Raw genomic sequence first — 23,056 nt, 5'->3', positions numbered from 1 at the left:
TTTAATCTGCATGTTGTCTTTCACGTGTATTTAAAAAGATGCTTTAAGATGAAAAAAATGATGAACCACTTGTTTTATTTCTCATGTTTTTGTTTTGTTTTTTTTGTTTTTTTTTGTGCCAGTGTCATAAAATGCCCCGTTTTTGGTCAGTGAATTTTTCTTTTATTAATGATTTATCCTTGTGTTGTTGTTTGGTTTTTTTTTTTTTTTGGTGAAGCATCAGTCTTCTTCTAAAGCCTTACTTCCCCCGACGGCGTTCAGGTTTCCACAGCGGCTGACTGACCTCTCTTCCTTGTTTTATCAAGGCTCGCCTTCTTTTTTTTTTTTCTGCTATTGAGGACGATGATGTAATGTGTGTGTGTGTGTGTGTGTGTGTGTGTGCGCGCGCGCGCATGTTGTTTCCAGACCTGGAACTAGTACCATTTAAAACCCTGTTAGACACCTTCAAGTGGGATTGATTTTATTTTTGCTAGCACAACAGCTCCCTCATCATCCTTTAACCCAAAAGGCAATACAGGCAGGCAGAAACAATCAGTCGGTAATGAAGTCTTTGATGGGATTTTGAATGCTATTCGCTCCCAGATCTGTGTTGTATATTGTATATGATACACACTTTTGGACTCATATGTAAATTTGCATTAATTGCTGACTAACAGCGAAAGAATATTCTATTTAATTCCTTCTCTCTTGGCTGTGGGAACCCTAGATGTTTAACTGCATGGATGTACTGTATCTCTGCAGATTCAACTAGCAGCTGTGTGATTTTTACACAAAAATAAAAAAACGGCACAATATTTTAAAAACTGCTCTCTTTACTCACTAATTTATCTGGAAATGGTTAAAAGAAAATGCACCCAGTCACCAAACAAGTCGTCTCAAACTCTTTATGACCATGCTGGTAGACTTCCCCAGTTAGCCAGCAGGGATGTACATCTGACAATTCTGTCGAGAGTATGTGACGAAATCATGTCTATGTGGAGTAAGACGCTAATTTACTTGAAATTTATCACCCCATGGTTTAATGGTGTTGGGAAGAAAATGGGTTCCATAGTGTAGCCGTTTTTATATATTTGCCTAACAAGAAATTTTGATTTTGGTCAGCGTCACTTGTTTTAAACTTCCGACGATAAAGTATGATCACAGCAAGACTGTAAGATGGATGATTATCTAACAGGGTTATGGAGAGTGCAGCCCATCCCAGCTGTCACAGAGGGAGAGGAGGGGTACACCAAACCTATCGCAGAAACCATTCGCACTCTTACATCCACAGGAACACAATGCTAAGCACTGAAGCATTACGCCACCCCAGTTACTCCAAAAAATATAAAAGCAGACTTTTTGTTAATTATCTGGTTTAGTTCAACTTTGACCTGTGAGGTAGTTTGTTGTAGTCTGTCCACCGGAGCCGTTGATCAATTTCTTATAAGTAAAACACAAACTCAGAATAAGAGTAGACAGGGAAGTGGAATAGGTTAGAGCAGGTTTTATTCAGTTTCTACATATTGCTTCATTTCTAGGTTGTTTTACTGAGCGGCTCAAAGCAATCCTGAACTTCCCAGCTTTGGTCGACGATTTTAATTAAAGCCAATAAATCGCTTTCATCAACTCTATACAGGAAGTATCTGAGCTCTGCAAAAGTAATGATCAAGCCATTAAAGTTACTTCAGTGCTCCAGTTTTCTTCAAATCTTTGCAACCATTCAAAACTTGGTACAATCTTTAATGGAAAAACAATCTTTTTAATCACGTGTGACTGCGGCTGAATGCAAAAAGAATACATTTCAAATTCCACAAAAATAAAACTGCACAAAAAAACGTCGCCTAGTGCCCCCCCCCATGTTGCCTGTAATACAAGTGCGTTTGTTGGAAGTACTATACACATGAGCGGAGCTGTTATCTACTAAATATCTTCTCTTACAGCAGGACTAATGTAACAATATAAACCTCTGAGGTTAAACTGTGTCGTTTGCAAAGGCAGGACTTGAAGAGGAACATTGGGTTAGCGTCAGGGTTTCAGGTGTGTTTTGATGATGAATCCAGAACATTCTGTGGTCAGAAGACAATGCAGGTTCAGGAGTAAATCCAGCTTATTTGACGACACTGTGGAAGAAGAAACAACAGAGATGGAGATCAGAATCTATCACTGATCTGTGAACTGTTATCCACAGGCTGTTAACTGTCACGGAGGGCATTAAATCAATGTCACAACAAGTCAAAGTAGCAGTGCTGGGTTAGGAAAAAGGAAATGAATAAAATCAATCTTTTTGAATCCTAGTCCTCTTCCTAACATTTTTAAATAATCCTTTAATTGATGATTTTCAGCCTGCTGCAGTCCTCTCTGACACTCACACACTGGTTTCCTTGTAGCGATCCAGAGCTTCCTGAGCTACCACCTCAGAGAACTTGGGGTCGTTCCAGGGGATTTCGCTCGGCACGGTGAAGTTCATGGATGGTGAGTCGAAGAGCTTCACGCTCACTTTGGTTTCTCCAGGCTCCTCCTCCCCATCAACCTTCTTCTCGGAGTCCTTGCACATCACCTGTAGCATAAGGAGGTGGGGGTTTTAGCTTTTCAGGGGGTTTCTGTAAGTTGCAGCTGAAACAAATGATTAAAATGACTGATGATAAAGAGAAAAATCGTTTCTGGATCTTTCAGAAGTTGGATAATTTTGCAGGATTTGGTGTTTTTCTTTGTCTTGTAATAGCTGTGGGCAGATACCGGTACTTAGACACCTAACACAAGTTTTTCAGGTGATAAAAATAGAAGTGTTGAAAAGCATAACTATATCTAGATAACAAATTACAACCATAATATTGCATATTTTAAATTAAGGTCAAATGAAGCAACAGTGCTTACCGCCTGAACACTGAAGATGCCGTCGCTGGTGTTGTTCGCGAGAGAAGACACCCAGCCAAACTGACTGTTGAACAAATCCAAGATGGAGGAGGTGTTGAGCATCTGCTCTTCGAACCTCTTCAGGAGGGAGTTGTACTGCTGGGTGAAACGCTCGGCCAAGGCCAGAGCCTCCTCCAGCTCCTCCTTCAGGGGGCCCTCCAGAGGTTTCTTCCCAGAGCAGTCTGTGAGGGAAAAACATCATCGTGGAGCTTGAGTAAAGTTGGAAAATCACTTAACTGCTACATCAGGCTTAAATCAATTAGATAAATGCTGACCCCACCCCCTCTTTTTTTTTTTTTAAAAATTCAACCACTAATGCGGTCTCCTAGTTTGGCACATCTGTTTCTACCTACTACTTTCCAAAAAGTCCTTTAAAAGTAAAGTAAACAATGAAATAAAATACTACTCTGTGCTTGCTGTAATTGAGGAAGAAAGGCAAACTTATCCTCACAAGTACTACACACAAGATGGGGAGTGAGTCATCTCTAAGGCATTAACTCCAAAGCGTTGTCACACATACATGTTTCAATTTCAGAATAGTCTGCAGTTATGCTATAGGCAAGCAGACCCGCTGATATTTAGCAGCTGTGACTATTATATATATGCAAGACTGCACATAATGTGTAGGTATGAATGCACTTGCATGTGCATATGGGCCAGTGGTAGGTCACTGGTAAGTTGGATGAATATTGCTATCATTTATTAGACAGGAAAGAGGGGTAGTTTATGTCTTCCTGCTTCTTTTTGAGCATAAATTTGAGTTACTTATATTCAGACAATAATGCATCGGATTTTTTTTTTTTTATTTATTTTTGCTGAATGCCCATATATTCTTTATTCTTTTAAATGTTTGAAATACATGTAGCTAATTTTGTCCAAACAATTGAGCTACATGACGTTTCTTACCCTCACTTTTGCAACAGTTACTACCATATTTCAACATAAGGCAAAAAGTTCAACCTGCTGGTTGTGGTAAAACTCCTTAACAGGTCACGGTTATTCATCCTCTGCGATCCTACATCTGTACATTCAAGTTTTGTTGGTCTCAATCTCAGATACGCCACATAGACAAACACCTAAAGGAGCTGCTTGGTCATGGAAATTCATGCTACGAAGCTCCGGGTGCACAGTTTATGTGCTGATATTGATGCCAGAGGAGGATTGGAGCTCTGCCTTATTTGCCTCAGCAATTAGCGACCCTGTTCTATAACTTTGTGGCTGAGTTGCTTTGGTTCCTAAACTCTTCCACTTTCCCCCCAGATTTCCCATGATCAACTGTAGGTGGTAATAATGCAAAGTCATTTCCCGAACTGATTTGTTGCAGTAGTGGCATCCAATAATAGCACCACACTCCATTGAATGAGGTCTTTAGAATGAGCCGTTCATTCACAGACTGCATGACTAACTGTTTTACTTTATACAATGTAGCAATGGGACTGAAAAACACCTGAATTACAAGAATAAGAGACACTGCAGACCGTTACTTCTGTCCAGACCGGAGTATTTTAGTTAGGACAACCGTACATAGAGCCTTGATATTATGCCACTGATTTAAAAATGAAAAACAGGGAAACAAAGAGTTCCAGCTGCTTTTCATTGTTTAAAATTGAAACTATAATTTATAGCTAGTTCAAATCAACTAGCTGATGGATCCCTCTGAGCGCAAAAACAAAACAAAGCTCTTTGTATTTTCCAAGAGTCTATAAATAGATGCTTTTGTGTCAGAGCCCAGTTCTGTCCTGCCGTTTAATGGAAGAGTAACAATAGCATCATCGACACAAAGGAAGAGATCACATGATTAAATTACACTCTCTATAAATATTAATTGTGCTGCTCTAATCAAGACATCCCTGGATCATTATTCAGGTCTCAGAGCCTGGCTTCCTGCCAGTCGAATTTGGATGAAAGGCAGTTTGAAGAGGCCCTCATAGCTGTTAAATGGCTTCTTATATAATTTTTTTTTTAAATAATGAAGGATGATGTTTTAATTTATTTTGGTAATATTTCCCATATGCTCCATCTTAACTATTTTTACTCCTGTATCCATGTTAACAGGGGGAATAAAAGGTTTTAGTCAATGAACGAGACACCATCTTACCAATGTGCTGGATTTCTTTGCACTTCTGACACTCGTCGCGGAACTTGAAGCAGCCGGCTGAGTTGCGACGGATCTCTCTGCAGGTCATCCTGCCGTTACCGTAAGGTTTGGTGATGATCACGTCCTCATTTACGTTATCATCTGTGTGAATGACACAAACGCGCGTTATGAACGTTTCATGTGAAAATAAAACCCAACAGTGATGTGCCTCTGCACACGAATTAAATTTTTCTTGTCTGAACGTCACTATTGGTCATGTGACTCCACAGAAACCAGAGGAGATTTGCTTTTTATTTAAGCTAAACCAATTATTACCTAGTAAGTTATTTACCAGCCAATGCAGCAATGCCGTTTACAGCTGCACAGGTATATATTACATCTAAGTTATAGCCACAAAACCTTAATTATGCATTTTCAATTATATCATCATTTTGACAAAAAACGCCTAACAACATGCTAAAATCACAGACCAAACGGTACTCTAATGTCATTAATACAATTTTATGTTTATGGTCTCAAGCTATTACTTGAGACTATAGTCTGATCACGAACCTGTTCACTGAGATCAAAGATCAAGTAAATGGTGGATATATATAGTCACTAAAGGCTTCTATATACCCTGACTACCTTTTGCAACCAGATGAGTTGAACCCCCCCTGCTGGTCATTACAAAGAATGCAACTTAAGGGTCCACAAGCGACGTCCACATTTTATAGACAGTCTGTAGTTAGACTTAAAAGCTCTCAGCACACATTACTTTCATTAAAACGAGGGTTTTTTGAGTTTACAGCATGTGTGATTCTGCAGCCGATAGCTCTCTAGATAGTTTCTGAATAAAAACATTGAACCTGACAGAAAAACCGACCCTCATTGGGAACAGTGTCACTGTCCATGTCCATCATGGAGCCCATGGAACTGAAGAAGTTCCGGCTCATTCCCATCATAGGGGAGAACAAGTTCTGGAAGCCGTGGAAAGGATCGTGGAACAGAGAGCGGATGCTTCTGCCGCGGCGAGCGTACGGCGACAGGAAGTTAGGCAAATAGATCACAGGAGGGCTGTAGTGCACATAATCGGCCACCTGAAAACAACAAATACAGAGACCGAGCTGATGCTGGTACTGATGTAGTGAGTGAGTGTGTTTGCTGTATACTTGTTCAAAGAGGAAGTGGTGCTTAAAGATTTATTCTGCACATAAACAAGCAAAGGTAAACTGTACCTTCATGCTATCTGTGAATATGTTGTCCACGCCGTCGGCCATCTCTGTGTATTTTTCCTCCAGGTTCTTGAACTCTCTGTTCTGCCGTTGTCCTTCTTGCTCCAGGATGTCGATCTTCTCTCCATTGATCCAGATGGAGAAAGGAGATGTTCTATTCAGAACCTCCTCCAGCTGCAGACCGAAGGAGCAGGTATCATTTTGAATCAAACTTAAAATGTCTTTCATGGCTTAATATTTCAGGGGAGAGAAGAAGAATGATGAAGGCGAAAGGATGAAATATGCATAGTGTTGTATCTCCTTTAGTGTCTGACCTGACGTCCCACCAGTCCAGATCCGCTGCTGCAGGTTCGGGAGTAGTATTTCACACAGGTGTTCTTCAGACAAGGCTTGCACTCCTCCCACAGAGCCTTCATGGTCTCGTTACAAACCTCCTCCTCCTTCTCCAGCTTGGCCTCCATCTCCTGAGCTGTACGCATCGCTTCCTATACATTAAAACATCCAACTTTATTCTGGCCCCATCTTTGGTAATAATTATCTCGTCCTTTTGTGTTAAATGTGAGAATCGTCAGTTTAGAGTAAATTCTCTCAGGAAATATGTTCTTATCTGCAGCACGGACAGATTTAAGTGAAAAAAAGAGAACACTTTCTCGCTGTTAAACATTTAAAAACAAAGTCTAAACCTCTGGAACATTAAAAAATTACTTTTCTGTGTGTTGTGGCCCAAAAAACCCAAATCACTAGACATCTTTACTTCACTTATTCCCCTAGAGCATCGCCAACAAAGATACTGTTAAAACATATAGTGCTTAATATTAGTGCTACCTCTTTCTTCTGCTTGGTTTTCTCCAGATCATCCAAAAACCTCTTGTGCTCCTCTGAAGATTTCTGCATCACACTCTTCATTTCCTTCACTCCATTGATGGCATTTTCAATTTGTCTGTCCAGATACTTTTCTCCCTGAATGGAAATCTCTGTAAACCACAAACAACACGCAGAAAATGTTAACTTCCATAAAATGGCCTTGAATGTTACTGATATTACATGACGTCTGTTCTGTTTGTTCTGCTCACTGTCAACTTCTGCTCAGGCGATTATTTTATTCTACATATCCTAAGCGGTCCGGTATGTAGAATCACAGCACAAATGTAACACAGACCTGGACATTTATGCATTATCTTTTAATAATGAATTTAGAATTTAGTCATTAAATTAACCTCAGCACCCTGTCTGTCATCCACAGACTCCAGAGTCTGTAGAGTCCCAGCTGCAGAGTATTTTATCACCCTGGAGGAACCAAAAGACATTTGAAGGGCAGACTAACAGACCACAAATGTGCTCATGCAGATAGAATATCAACTACCCTGTGTCTAGACACAACACGGACCTCCATAACAGTAATGCATGCATATTACAAGCTCTTGGCATTGCACAAATCACAGAAATTTGACAGACAAGGAGATCTGCATGAATACTAAATATCCAGGCCTAATTGAGGGGCCTTTTATTGGTTATTGTTAACACCTTTTTTGTTTATATATTTCCTTTAACTATTTTTTTAATCTTTTATGCTGCTCTTTGACTCAACTTTAACAAATATGCTTGAAAAAAATGACATCATCTTCAATACCTTTAGTTTTATAGCACTAATGGAAGATTCCTATTAGTGGAATACCATGAAAAGAAATCTGTTGCCCTATTAAAAGCTATTTATCTAGATAACCCTAACATTACTTCCGTAACTACCAAGTTGTTAACGTCATCAGATCAATCCTTTCGTGTGAACTGGCCCTTTAAACCCTTTTTTCCACACCCTGCAAACTTACGGTTAAGATCTTCTTTTGTCGGAGGAAGGATACAGCTGGCTGAGGCCACCAGAAGAGCCACCAAGGTCAAAGACTCTTTCGAGCCTTTCCTCTTCATCATCATCATCATCATCATTAGCATCCTCTCTGACTCTTGCAGGGCCAGCAGGTAATGATGTGAATATGATGCCAAAGACCTGGAATGTAAATCAAACACACTTTCAGTCCAAACTGACTCTGGACTGTGAAAAATGTCATTGCACAGACTCCTTATCTCCACCAGAGGGCGATGGAAGCTGGAGAAAAAGCAGGTGGGGAGCTACGCAGTAAAAAATCATCACGTTTGCTCAGCGGTTTTGTGCCCTTACATGGCAACAGCTAAAAATAACCAATCAATAACACTAAATAATTCAAACTGATGAACATCTTATTCGTCCCCAGTTTCAATCATTAAAGGATGTTTTGAGTTCAGATCAGCGTTCTCCTGCGGCAATGACCAAAGTGCCTTTCAGAGGCATTATATAATAGAACAGCAGGCTCTTTCTCTATTTACCCATTTCTTCTCTGACGTGTGCTTGGTCAGCTGCCCGTTCACCCAACAATGACATATTCAGCAGAGGATGTCTGTGGTGTATGACCCCCCACTCACGCTGACATGAGACGGACAAAGACAGAGAAGTTCACCAGTCAGTTGGACCAGGCTTCTCTCCTCTCTGTGCAGCTTTTCCCCAAGCAGCATAAATAATCTCTCCCATGTGGGAGTCTAATCTCTGCTGATTATTTCTGCAGTCAGCAATAATCCTTATTTTCTCTAAAAACACATGGCCACATGCAGCAGTCTAGCTGAACTTTGCTGATTCATTTTGCTGTTTTTCTGGAGCCTTCTGGAGATTAGTCTTTATCAGGATTAGCTCAGTGTTTAACCATCCATAATAACCAAAATTACACACTTACACAATTACACACCATTAGATAATGCGCATGCTTACTTGACACAAAACATAACAGAAAGGAAAAAATCTACTTAGAAGACTTTTTTTTAAAGGCTATTTTTGTTTTGTTTGCAGAACTTGGTGCACACAGTGGAAAGGCTGCCCATTTCTATGGTGATTAAACCGGACGTAGCTTTTGCTGTGGATCAGATTTGGCAGAATTACGACTAAGAATTTTTCAAGACTCTTATGAAGCTCTTCACCCTGATTTAGAGTTTTGATTGAGCAAAAGGGTAGCTACACAGATGCTTTCAGGCTTAAAGAGCTAACTGATCACATAAAAAGCAGACATTGTTTAATAGGAAAGTATAGTGAAAACATTTAAAGAGGGATTCGTTGGTTTCCAAAAATCAAGAAAATCACTGATGTAGAGGATTGCCAATGTCTTCCACAAGATTTGTGAATGGGCAAATCTGTCATGTTGAGACAAGATGAACATCTTTTTCTTTCTTCTAAACTGCTGGAATTAAGATTCAGCCAACGACGCATTTACCCCTCTAGTTCTGTTCTTAATGAGTGTGTCTTCATGCAGACACACTGCAAGCACCAGGTACTTCAGGTGAAGCAAAGCGTTTGCACACCCAGTATAAAAGCACAGGTCTTAGGAGCGTCTTGCTCATCTTCTACAGTGTGTTTTTGTTTGCAGTCGCTCGCCCACAATCTCCTCCTGTTTCTATGGAAACAAGCAGAGTACAGTATGCATACAAATCTGCTGCAACATCCCAAAAACCGTCAAGAACTTTTTCATTGTTTGGTAGTTGATGTTTATATTTCCTGTTCCCTTTATTTATTCAACCCTCTCCTACTGAATGTATTCAATCATCCCACTGAAAGAGGGCCATTCATACCCCTGACTCTGCATGGGTTCAGTCAAATAAGAATATTTAAGATGACCTGCAGATCAGCTTACACACTCTTCCCCAGAATCAGTATGAAAGCTCTCTATCTTTGGAAACTTTTTGGGTCTGCTTGCACTATATGATTAAATGCCTACAGCGAATTAATAATTACTAATCAGAAAAGGTTTATGCCATCTTAAAAGAGTTATATGAACTTTCTGTGTTTTTAAACATACAGCAAACACAGTGAGGTCATCATCCACATAATACTAAACGTCTTGCTTAATTAGAGCATGCCCGGAATTAGAAGGTTTGTAAACACTATTTCCAATCCAGCCTTTTGTAATGAGAGAAAAAACTAATGAGTAAGGCCAGACATTCAGTGAGGGGAAAGAATGAGCAATGCTGACATGAAAAGCACAGAAAAAACAGTGTGAGAGAGAGATGGAGAGAAAGTTAGGCAAATGAAAAGTATTAACAATGCACGGGCCCAGTTGTGTTATTTGCTGAACAACAGCTGCAAGTATCCTGGTTACACAACTGAAATACCAACACTCCTCCTCTCCAGATGTTCCTCTAGAAAGTTCAGCATTACCAGTATGACATCAACGTCTGCTCAGTCTCCCACACGTCACCTTTATTTTCTGGAAGTATTTATTTACCATTGTAAATATTTTATTTGACACTTAGATTACTATTAAAAGACATTTAGTACTGAGAAATGAAATCTTGGCTGCTGAAGAGTAATTTTGTTCATTTTTAAAGCAAACCTCGGCCACTTTAAGCATCGGGAACACAACAAATGTGTTTGTCTGATGTTGTAGTTTATGTTTATAAAATCAGAAAAATACAAAATGTCTTGCTAATTTTGTTTTTTGCATTTTGTTATTGTAACATTTATCTCATACAAATTACACTTTATACTCTAAAATAGCTTACACTACCATAACTTTGTATTTATGACCTTGTTGCCCTACAGTATACTGCTGCACAACTATTCGCACATTTCACTTAAAATGTTTAATATTGTGCAATGATTTAATTAAATTTCTTTCATTTTATTCTACTATTTCTTTATTAAACTAGTGTTACAGTGACAGTGAAATTACCCAGGTATTTCTAAAATATCTTGCCTGATGGATTTGCTCCTTTTGCTTCTGTCCCCCCATTAATGACTTTCCCGGTGCTTAAATAAGAAGAAAAAAATGGACTAATCTGTCAAAAATGGGACACTGGCCTCATTATTTAAAGTGTTTGGGGACTTCTTCACCCATAGGACTTAACTGTCCTATAGGCATGCAGGAGTCAGGGCTATTTCTATTTATAAACCAGAAAATGTAACAATAATGATAAAGATCCAGCAATGCTTTAATAGTTTAACATTTTAAAACCTGCAAACATGCATGTGATTACAGATTTATAATTTAGTTTCACGTTTTTATTATTATTTACGCACCAAGCACTGCGTAAAATGCTGAAGCGTGTTATTGAAGTAAACCACAGCGGGACGTCATACCCCCTAATCCAGTTGTTTTGATCCAGAGATGGAGGTCACACCCATGAGTAAGCAATTTAAACAGCAATCACCTTCAGTCAGCACGACCGCATGAAAGGGAATAACACGACATGGTTTTAATTAATAAGTTAGAAGTGATTTTTACAGTCTGACGTTTTATCTGCAAAACCTGCAAAAATGCAAACGAGGTCTGTTCTGTTTTGTTTAAATATGTTATAGCTTATATAAAAATGTAACCACCACAGTCTGCACACAAAAACACCGACCTGCAAAAAGCAAAGCTCCTCTGACTCACCTCTGTTTGTTTCCTGAGACTCCAGCTCGTCCGAAGCTGCCCCAGGCTCGCTGCTGCTCTTATTTATACCAGCGGATAACGGGGACGGTGCAGACATGTGATGACCGAGCATGCTGCTGCCGCCGCATCCAGCTCTCAAAAGTACCGCAATGTGAACACCAACTTCCTGTAATACGCTTCAAAATAAACCTTTAGAAAACAAAACGAAAATATTTTCATGCAAATTGCTCAGTTCCAGTTTAGGAATTGCAGTTCAGTAATTCTACTTACCTCTTGTAAACCTTTAACAACAAATATGGATAGACTTGCCAAACGTGTTTCCTTCTTTTAAAAACTGAATCATCTGAATAAGTCTGAACAGTGCCTGTTAGAAACCTCCAAAACTAGAAGATTAAGATCATGTAACAACACTACAAAATATAAAAGCACAACATTTCAATAGTTGGCACTGACATCTGCTCTGCTGATTAGAAAAAAAGGCAAAAAAAAGAACAAAATAATAAATAAATTATTGAACAGCAACAATAACAAAAAAGAACAATTAAAACAAACTGATATTTTTAAAATGACGCATTTAGTAAGAAGATAATATTTTTGGGCTGTAACATAAAATTAATAACAAAAACTTTTCACACACACATATATATAGACCTTCATATAATATGTATTTGTATTAAAACTAATACAACAGTAATAACAATATGAGGCTCCTACACCTTTAACGTGGTACAACCCAGAATGAACGAGGGCCCTAAAATAAAATAAAAATCAGGCCAATTAATTATGTTGAGTTTTTTTTGTGTAGAATACCTTTTTTGTAAGATGTAACACACATGCTCAAGATAGTCTTCAATTAATATTTTATAACTGATTATATGTTATTGTGTTCACTAACGCGCTATTTAAATTAAATTCAGATTCATTCATAAATTTGATGTACTTTTCCCCCCACATGCTTCTTCCACAAATTACGGAAAGCAGACTTTTATTTTGACATAAAAAAATGTTTCCTGTCATGGTTGCGTTCAATTGCTTCTGGCTTGACATCAGTGAGAAGACTTTTCCAGAAGTTTTTTGTCATTTATTGGCGCCTCTCAGAGGTGGTGAGCAGACACAGAAACATTTGACTCATCCTGACAGTGACTCAGTATTTAAAACGTTTCTTTATTGGCATTTTACCAAACCACACTGGAAAAACACCGTTTCATAACAACCAACAATAACTGCCTGTAATAAACTACTGAGGATGTAAGCTTCCTAATGGATATACTATTATATAAGTATAAATATAAAAGTACACAATGTAATATTTGGGTTAAATTAGTTTGCTGTATCATTGTATATACAGTGTTTGTGTTTAGTCATAATCACACGATTCTTCTGCAGTACTTTCTCTGCAACAGATGCAGTTCAAAAGGATTTACACTGTTTAAAGAAACAGGATTCCTGATGTTACTAATAAGAATGAATGAGGAATGAATGAATTCAGAAAAAAATGACGTTTGTGCTGATCTTCTGTAAATATATAATGTGGTTGATTTTGCTAAATGAATTTGGGCTGAGTTGAAAAGACTTGAAAAGCTTTGTTTATTTCTATAAGACAGAAAATACTAGTGTAATGTAAGAATGTTACCGGGGGTTATCGTTCTATTTTTTAAAGCTTCACTTAACACAAAGACCCAACAAGGCTGGAGTAGGCTCCTGTTTTGCTGATGACAGTGAGTTTTCAGATAAATTCAAGGACTAAGTGTTATCTTAAAAATAGATAATTCTAAAAAACAAAAGCTCCCAAAACTGAAAAACAGAGCTGCATGTATTTGCTGATCTACAGCTGATGTTTTGCACTTGCATGTTTGTCCCAGGAGAGCAATGTAATACAAACTCTAGTTAAAAAACTCAGAGGTCACCGAGATTGTTTTGACACTAGTCATTCTGCACCTGCTTTCCATAAGTGTGAGAGTGTGAGAAGTGTGAGATTATGGAAATTTGAAACATATGACCCAGGAATGTAGGAAAGTTAAAACAGAAGAATCTGCTCATGAATGCACGTCAAATACAAATGTAGTTACAGTCCTAGTGTCTTTAAACACAATTAATCCTCCTAACAAACAACTTACAAGGGCTTGTGTCATCTCAGGGCACGGATGTTCCAGTAAATCTCATGGACACGCACAAAGACACACAAACACAGCGGGTAAAACACAAATTCTTTTGTTGTGCGTCAGCTGCAGTCATGTCTCTGCAGAGCTGTGATCGGCAGTGTTAGTTAGATGTTAGTCTTTAAACAGCTCTGCAGCTTAAATTGTGTGGTTTAGATCAGTGTAACGCAAGTACAGACTAACCTGTTCGACACTCCTTAGTAAAGTTGTTCATAGAGGCATCCGTGTCCTCTTAGAGTCACAGCAGTTGAGTGGTTTGATCAAACTGGTGTAAAGCTCTTTGGTCAGGCAGGAGTTGTAGTTGGAAAAATACAACTGTATGTAACTAAAATTCATAGATTAGAAACAGCAATAAACACACAGTATACTAAATTCCCATGCTTTTTTGTGACAAAGTGTAAAAGTAAAGTTGCTACACTAGGTGGCACAAACTCCATTCTTATAAGGTCTCCTCCTCCCAGGACTTAAAGTTTGAAGACTTACAGTGAGGGTACTTGACTGGATTGTTTAATGCTTTCCAAACATCATTAGCACACTCGTGGTTACATTTCCAACTTAAAATATTTTACATCTTGACCTTGAAATAATAGAAAAATTCAGATGACAACACACATTTGGCATTTATTTCTTTTTAACCTGTTTATATTAAATATAAACATGTTAAATAGTCTTATATTTAAGCTATTTAATCTGTGAAGTTACAAGCCAGAGCTGGTTATTACGCAAATAGGCACACAATTCTGATGAGATGAGAATATATTGACAGGAAGAGCAGTTTTGATAAACAGTCTTTAAAAACATGCACTATTTTATCTAAGCTCAAGTTCAACACAATATTGTTGGATTATAATATTATTTTATGCCATGTTATACCCCTAATTAAAGATTGTGAATTATGTAGTTTTAGTTTGCATTATTCTCCTGGATTAGAAGAAGGTGATAACTATTGCATTTGTTAAACTGATTTGCATTACATTAGACTGCTGATTTATTGTGAATGAATGATATTGTTTTATGATGCATTATACTGCTGAGTTATAAGAAATACTGTTCGCAGAAAATCATCGCCTTATTTGTCTGATTAGAAGAGAACAGAACATACTGGAGTTTTCTGCCCCATCTCAGCAGGAGCAGATAAACAGGGAGCCAAGGTCGTAGCTTAGGCGCTGTGTGAGAGAAAGCATGTGAATGTTTAGGCTTTAATGATAAGGTGGGGGCCAATAGAGGATATAAGAGTTTGATCAATGCTCCACCATTTTGAGATCTGATGCTGTCTGCGTACGGTGTCCATCTCCCACGCGTGTCATCATTAAAATCATCTTTTGACTCAACCTGGCCGGACCAGTCTTGTTATTGTGGTTTTCCTCTTGTATCCATCTGTTACGTCCCCACTTAAAAGCTAGGCGATGAGGGTGGGGGACAGTAACAGTTAGATCCAGGTGGAATGAAAAGAATGCCAGGCAGAGGTATTTAATATAAAATAGATCTTTATTGTAGGCAAACACCTCAATAATCATATAAATGGCAACAACAAAAGGAGACAGCACCGCTGCTTTAACGAGAAATCAGGGAGGTCAACCCAAAGTGGTAATGACCACTTCAACAAAGAAAGCAACAATAAGGCTTCAACAGAAAGAGACAGCAACGCTGCTAGCAAACAATATCCAGGCAGGCCACACAAACTAGTGAAGGCCGCCGTCACTCATTGGCAATCACTGCTCAGTTAAGCACTACTCACAAAGAGCCACACACCAGAAGGCTGGTCACACACAGCAGGCTGTTCCACACCTAAGCCAGTAGCACACTCTGACCAGCACAGAGGAAATCCACCAGAAACCTCTCCCTCCTCTTCCACACTGCTCTTCTCCAGCTTATATCACCCCTGAGGGTAATTGGTTGTAACGAGAGCAGATGAGCAACAGGTGTGACCTAAAGGAGAAGGCAGGGGCAGAGAGAGACAAGGGGAGGGGCCAGAACGAAGGAAGAGGAGAGGGAGAAGACAACACCACGCCCACACATTCCCACAGCCTCCCAGAATGTAACACCATCCCCAATATTTGAATCCGTAACAATATCTAATCAACCAATCACATAGCAGCGGCTCAGCATGTACACACGCTGGAGATGACCTACTGAAGTTCAAACTGAGCATTAGAATTGGGTAAAAAGTTAATTTAAGAGTTTTGAAAGTGGCATGGTTCTTGGTGCCAAATGCGCTGGTCTGAGTATTTTAACTCCGTCCAACTTGGTACTTGCAAGGTGTAGCGAATGAAGTGTTCTGAACTCTGTTGCAGGTGATGTATTCAGGATAGCACATTCTTCTAGCTGCCTTCTAGGGGTCAACATCGGGGCTCATTGGCCTCCACCTTACTCTCCCAGCGCCATCTTCAAAATTCTTTGTCCAGTATTTCTTCCATCTTTCCTCTACACATGGATAAACCACCTAAGCCTTGTCGCTCTAAATTTGTTGCTCCCGGTCATTCCCCCCAAAGTCTTAGCATCTTCCTCCAGTTCTGCCTCCTGTCTTTTTGTTAGTACCACCATCTCCAAACACTACGTCATCCCTTTACCAGTTCCTCCACTTACTGTCCTTCCTACCCATATTGTGCCCCCAGTGGCTGGTAAGACAAATATAGCAACCAAATTAAACACTGCTGTGCTTAAATTCTTTAAAGAAGTCCTTTGAAAGAACCAAAGCAAAGATCTGGCTCCTCTGAGTGGTGGGCTGACATTAGACAAGGCATGCAGGACATCTGCTGTATGTAACACAACAGTAAGAAAGCAATGACCTCATCCTTCAGAATTCCTGACAATGAGAGGTAACAGAGAGTGAAAGCGAGAGAAATACTATACCAGTGAAACATCATACTCAGGCATTCTGGGAAATGTGTTTTAAATTTACAATTTGTAATTTGTAATAGAAAACCAGGTAAGAAAGGTCGGATGAATTTGTCATCTGCAACTCACATTAAGCCTTTTGGGTTACACATGACCTGCGTGACACTGGTTAATACTTGAACTTTCATTATTTCACCAACTGATTGGTGAACACATCCAGTGAAGCATTTAGCTTCCAGGGAAACATTTTATGGTTTGTGTTGTGTTGCTTGAGCAACCATCTTTGTTTTGGTCAAAAAGTGCCCTGTAATTATTATTGCCACATGAGCTGATGAACACCAAAACAGAGGTAAAAGAAGATTAGCCATACATTTGCTAAGATGTCAAAAACACAACTTCAAACAAATGGAATTGGTTTTAGCCACATACGCATATTTTCAAAAGAGAAGATATTACATTTCAAATTAAGCCTCACACACTGTGGTTTACAGTTTCTCTTTCCTTTCACAAAGGAGTAGACACCAACCAAACCCTGCCCCTACTCAGTTTTTGGCACTAAGTGGCCAAAAACCGATTTTATAGATCAAAATCAGACTTAAATGCAGTTCCTAATTGACTTGTACACTACAGATGATGTGAGATAAACCATCCGCACTCACTGCTGCTTCCTTTGTTTGAGCTGTGTGATGTAGTTCCAAATGCTACAAGGCTGCAAATTTGTTTTTCACAAATTTCACAAACGGGCCTGTCCCGTTTGGCTCTTTTGCCATCAGAATTGTTGTCTAAAGGCAAAGAAAGATGCCCAACGGATTTACTTTACCAAACTGACCATCCCAGCCTTGCCGTAATGGTCCATTTGATTCACCTTTTATTGTTTATTTTATTTTCACTTACTGAATACGGGACAGACTTGACTGGGGGAAAGAAGGGGAGAAAGAAAGAGGGAAAGAGAAACAGCTGAGAAGAGGGACGGGGGAGAAGGGCAAAAGACAAAAACCAACAGAACGGGCAGAGAAAAAAAAAATGCATATATCAATCACCTGGATCACCTGCTGAGAAAGAAAAAAGAAAGCAAGCAGAAGAGAACAAGAGTAATAGAATAAACAACATCACAATGATATATGGGAATATGACAGTAAATACTAAATGTTAAACATTATTGTGCAGCACATAAGATCAACAGAACACAGTGTGCTTTGAGGTAGGAGCCAAAAAGGGTGTAGTTTGTGGGTGTGATCACCCGTGTGTACACCTGTGAGCATGGACGCGCTTGTTTTTTGTTTTTTTAAAAGGTTCCTTCATGTAATAATCTGCTAGAGGGTGTGGGGGGGCCACAGCCCCGTCCTCCAGGGCGTGAAGCAGGTGTGGAGGAGATCAAAACTCCAGACATCCAGAGGCCCCCAGAACACAAGAGACCAAGGAAGACCAACATAGGGGCAGCTGCGCCACTGTCCCGGAAAGAGCTGAGGAGAGTCCCAGATGAGGGCTCACTCAGCAGCCGCGGAGCAGAAGCCAGGGGGAGTTGCAGTGACGCGCCCGTGAGCTCCGCCGGCAGCCAGCTGCGCCTGAGTGACCGAGCCCCAGGCCGAGAGGCCGGGGGCACCCCACCTCCGAAGTGGCCCGAGCGAGCCCCAGGCTCCAGGCCCCGATAAGCGGCCGCCAAGGAGTGAGCCGGTGTGTACCTGGACACAAAGAAGCACCAACGCACCGATGTCTGAGGGGGTCCGCCACTGGCAGGGGAAGTGGTGGTGGGGGGAGATAGGCCTCCAAACCTTGGAGGGCCTGAGATGTCCCCAGAGAGGTGGCGCCTGACACCCAACCTGACATATAGACACAGACATACAGGCACACACAGATACAAACATCCATTCCCACCCTCATGCTCTCATATGCACTTACTCCACACTCAACCAACGTGGAGACAGACATAAAGAGACGCTGTACACACGATCACACTCCCCAAGCGTACTCTACAAACCGGGTCTAGGTGCCCCCGCCCCTGGAGGGGGGAACTGCACCCAGACCCAGGTGGTGTTTCCCTTTTCCCTGCGGTGGGGGGAGGCAGACCGCCCCGACTCCGCAGCAGCAGGAAGGCTCCACACTCCAGACCGCAGTCGGACGGCCAACTCCTCCTCCTCCTAGCCCCCCTGCTCCAGCAGGCCGCAGAGAATGGGGGTGAGAGAAGACTCCGAACCTCCCTCCACCCGCTCATTGTAATGTTGATGCATGTGTGTTCTAAGGTGCATTTAAAACCCAGGAGGGCTTGGAGCTACCTGCCAGAGAGCAGCAGGTAAGCGCATGGTCCCTCCTGCTAGCCCTCAATGTCTACGTGTATTTAAAATTGAGAGGTGGGCAACGATGCCAGGGGTGGGGTGTACACCCTGATGGTACTTTGGACTCCGTGTATCGTGCCCACCCCCAAGATCCTATATGTATGTGTAATGAGAGTGTGAGTAATGTGAATGTCTAAGTTGTGGGATAAAATTGAGGCAGAGGCAGCCAGAAGGGGACAGAGGGGGGGGTAGCCTCCTCTGCACCCTGGTGACATACCCCTACTCCAAGGCCCTGCATGTGTGGGTGGTTGTGGTGGAGCGGGAAGAGGGAGGCAGCTGGAGATGGGGAGGGAAGGAAGGGAGGGGCAAGTGACCCCTCCCTGGGGCCAGCTCCCCCGCTGACCCCAGTAGGCACCCCCATACTCCGCGACCCGCCAGGGAAAGGTGGCCCAGGCCCATCCAGACCGGGGCCCAGTGCAGCAGCGCCGCCCGGCCCCACAGAGCCCGGGACAGTCCACCCAACCCCACCACAGAGAAAACTGCACCCACCCCACCATCCACTCATCTTCCAGACTACATAAGACAATAAACACCCAGGCTGAGATCTTCCTCCACCTCTCCTGTATCTCCCCCTCCTGCAGAGGCAGCTCCTGAGGAGAGGAAAGCTCCTGCAAGATGTGACAATCTCCCCCACCAGTTGAAGAGCCCCCCAGGTGGCTCGACGCACCGGCGGCACCCTGCTCCAGGGCTGGGCCCCCATGCACCCACCCGCCCACAACCCCGGCAACACACCAACCAGGACCCAAGCCCCGGAGGCCCGGTCCGGGTCCCAGCCCAGAGACGGAGCGCCCCCAGAACCTCACGCCCATCCCGGACCCACCCAGGGGCAGCCAGGCTACCAGGTCAGTAACCCACGTCCGTCAGCACAGACCCTCCCCTAGCCCCGCTGCACGCAGCCGCGAGGAAACAGTCACCGGAGAGCCAACAGAGCCCCTAACCGGACATGACTGCTACCCCGGGTTGAGCCCCCCAAGGAAGATGCCTCCGGGGAACCCCCCGACGCCCTAAGCCTGTCCCTACCCCCACACCAATCACAACAGTGAAGGCGGGACCAAACTATGACCCCCCACCCCCACTAGGTGATGGAGCTGATCAAAGGAGCCCAGAGCAATTGATCTGATGTGGTGGCAGAGGCTGTATCAAGACTAATGTAATCTAATAGATAATTTCTATATTGGTTAGAATTAAGATTATTTTTATTTTTCCAGTTCATGAGGACTGTTTTCTTGGCTATGCATAGGGCAGTGAAAACCATATGGGCTATATTCTTTTCTGAAGTGACATTATCTAAGCTGCCCAACAAACACACTAAGGGGGAAGTTGGAATGTTACATTTCAGACACTTCGATAAGTCTTCACATATCTCGCGCCAAAACTTCTGAACTGGTGGACAGAACCAAAGAGCGTGGATATAATTGTCCAGTGAATTGGTTTGGCAGTGTGAGCAGTTGTTGGTAGACGTAAAGCCCATCTTGAACATCCGATGACCTGTATAGTGCACTCTATGTAATATTTTGTATTGAATTAATTGAAGACTGGGATTTCTAATTAGATGAAAGGTTTTTAAGCAAATCTGAGACCAGAAGTTTAGGTCTAAGTTAACTGATAAATCCGCTTCCCATTTTGCAAATTCAACATTTTAACTTCACGCACACCAGCAGCGCTCACGTATGTTCAACTTGTTTTCCTCAGTTTTGATGATTTACCAGCAACTGATCTAGTGTTGCTAAACCAATTATCTGTTGCGTGACCCATAGCAAATGTACTTTACACCCAGTGTGAATATGCGTTAGTTCATACAGGTGTTGACAAAGTGTAGTGTACTGTTGCGTGTGTGTGCCAACTGCTGGGCTGCGGCTGTGTTCACTTGGATAACTACTGAACTGAAACCATCCAGCACTGGAGCCAACCCTCAGTTGGTGCCATGACTTTGAGTATTACAGTATATACACATGCAAGCAGAGAGCTTACTCCGCTGATGTCTAACACAAAATATCATTATCAACAGGCTTAATTGGTCCCACTGGCGTGCTGAATGACCGTGGCTAACAGACCATGGAACTTCAAACATTTGGATGATTCTGGTATCAATTTAGGGAAGAATGTGTTTCTGTGTGGATGGATGTGTGAGTGCGCTGGAATGTGCGTCAACGAAGCTGATTAAAAAACCCCAAAACTGCACAGTGTGATCAAAGCCCGGTGGGTTCATACAATAAATAACCTCATGGAATTCAAGCTTTTTAGAAACTGTAGCATCTTTTACCTTTATACTGATGAAAAAGAGCATTTCCCGGGGCTACATTTTAGACAATGACAATTTGGCAGCACTGAAGTATCCAGATAAGAATATTTACCATAGTAATGACTGCAAAGAATGTCCTTTGGGTTGTTACAGATTTCTGTACTGGAAAGTCCAGTCGTCCATTTTCTTAACTGCTTATCCTGGTGGAGCTTATCCCAGTTGCCACAATTTATATGAAAACATCTTCGTATTATTTTTCTTACCTATTCAACATTCCTTTTCATGTCAGCCATCTCCAGGAGCTATGAGTGTGAATGGCTTTCTGTCTCTCTCTATTAGCCTTGTGATGTACTGGTGACCTTTCCAGAGTGCAGCCTGTCGCTTAGCCCCAGGCTTCATTAGGCTCCAGGTGTCCAGTGGGTCTAAATGTTTACATCTGGAGACTGTGAAGGTCATCAGAGTACAGTGAACTCATTATCATGTTCAAGAAACTAGTTTGAGATGGTTTGAGCTTTGCGATCAGAAAATGACTACACTGTGGTCATAAAGGGGAGTCCATATCTCCCACACCATTGCACAACCAGCAAATGCCTAAACCCAGGCTTGATGGAGCCATGCTTTCATATCATTTTTAGCAAATTCTGACCCTGCGATCTGAACATCACAGCGGAAATCAAGACTCATCAGACCAGGCAATGTTTTTACAATCTTCTATAGTCCAGTTAGAGAGCTTGTGGTAATCGTTGTCTCAGTTTCCTGTTGAGTTACTGTTGCTTTCCTTTTAACTTGAAGCAGTTTGGCTGTTCCCCTCTGATCTCTGGCATCAACAACAAGATATTTTTACCCAGAGAACTGCTGCTCACTGGATGTTTTTTCTCTCACATGGTTCTCGGCAAACCCTAGAGATGGTTGTGAGAGAAAATGTCAGTAAGCAGCAGTCTGAAATACATCTGACACCAATAACCAAGAGCCACTTAAATCACCTTTCTAATGAAGCCAAATGAAGTGGTTCGTGAGTGTATACTTTATCAGTAATAATATCAGCAAGTACACCATAAACAGTTAATAGACCTTCTGTTCTGAACTGCAGCTCAGACTAATTATGTGATGAGACTTTTTCACTTCCTGCCTTTCAAAACTAATACAGTTATCTATTTATTTAACAGTAAACAGCTATATTAAACTGCACAGTGAGTGCAGGAGAGGGAAGACAGAGCGAAAATTGTAAGTCTGACAGACGGCCACTGGAGCTGCCTCGTCAGCTGACTGGCCGGATGTGTGTGTGTGTGTGTGTGTGTGTGTGTGTGTGTGTGTGTGTGTGTGTGTGTGTGTTGGTGCAAAATTTACACCTGCTGTTAGTCTAACTCGCTGGTAGTCAAGGTTAAGGGGAGCAAACTGAGAGGCCTGCAAACTGGTGCCAGGTCTGGATTATGGCCTCGACATGTGTGTTGTAGTGTGTGCACTGGTGTGTTTTCAAAGAAACTATTTTCCTGTCTCACAGGCCAAGGCCACAGATATTCAAGGTGCTCACTCCACAGTGTTCTGACATTTGTTAGCAATTAGCCTCGGCCACAAAACTGACATTCAACAAAACACACGGACCCTCCCTGCCTCTCTCTCCCCCTCCCTTTGCCTTTGCATTCTGTCCTTTTCCCTGTCCCGCCCTCGTTTTTTACTTTCTTTGTTTCCCTCCCATCTCTCTCTCTCTCTCTCTCTCTCTCTCTCTCTCTCTCTCTCTCTCTCTCTCTCTCTCTCTCTCTCTCTCTCTCTCTCTCTCTGCCTCCCTGCCTTCTTGCTTATATCTCTCTTACCAATCTTGTGCTTTCTCTTCAT

The 23,056-nt window shown here is 41.6% G+C and overlaps 1 protein-coding gene across 2 annotated transcripts; it reads right to left on the bottom strand.

The window, feature by feature from the left end:
* Window positions 1-86: 86 nt before the first annotated feature.
* clu (clusterin) lies at window positions 87-11,784 on the bottom strand. 2 transcript variants are annotated; one of them, XM_080881851.1, is made up of 10 exons: window positions 11,652-11,784; window positions 8,031-8,206; window positions 7,030-7,178; window positions 6,519-6,689; window positions 6,208-6,378; window positions 5,856-6,069; window positions 4,991-5,131; window positions 2,854-3,074; window positions 2,349-2,536; window positions 87-2,099 (listed from the first exon to the last, which is right to left on the bottom strand). In XM_080881851.1, the coding sequence occupies exons 2-10, from the start codon at window positions 8,149-8,151 to the stop codon at window positions 2,087-2,089; spliced, it is 1,389 nt and encodes a 462-aa protein (XP_080737977.1). In that variant the 5' UTR covers window positions 8,152-8,206; window positions 11,652-11,784; the 3' UTR covers window positions 87-2,086. The 2 variants fall into 2 exon arrangements, with proteins under 2 accessions (XP_080737977.1, XP_080737978.1); XM_080881852.1 differs by having other exon boundaries at window positions 5,862-6,069.
* Window positions 11,785-23,056: the final 11,272 nt, after the last annotated feature.

Source organism: Rhamphochromis sp. 'chilingali' (assembly GCF_963969265.1).
Source record: "Rhamphochromis sp. 'chilingali' genome assembly, chromosome: 5".
NCBI lineage: Eukaryota > Metazoa > Chordata > Actinopteri > Cichliformes > Cichlidae > Rhamphochromis > Rhamphochromis sp. 'chilingali'.
Note: the sequence above shows the minus strand (reverse complement) of the source record. Positions and strands in the feature narration are given on the sequence as shown.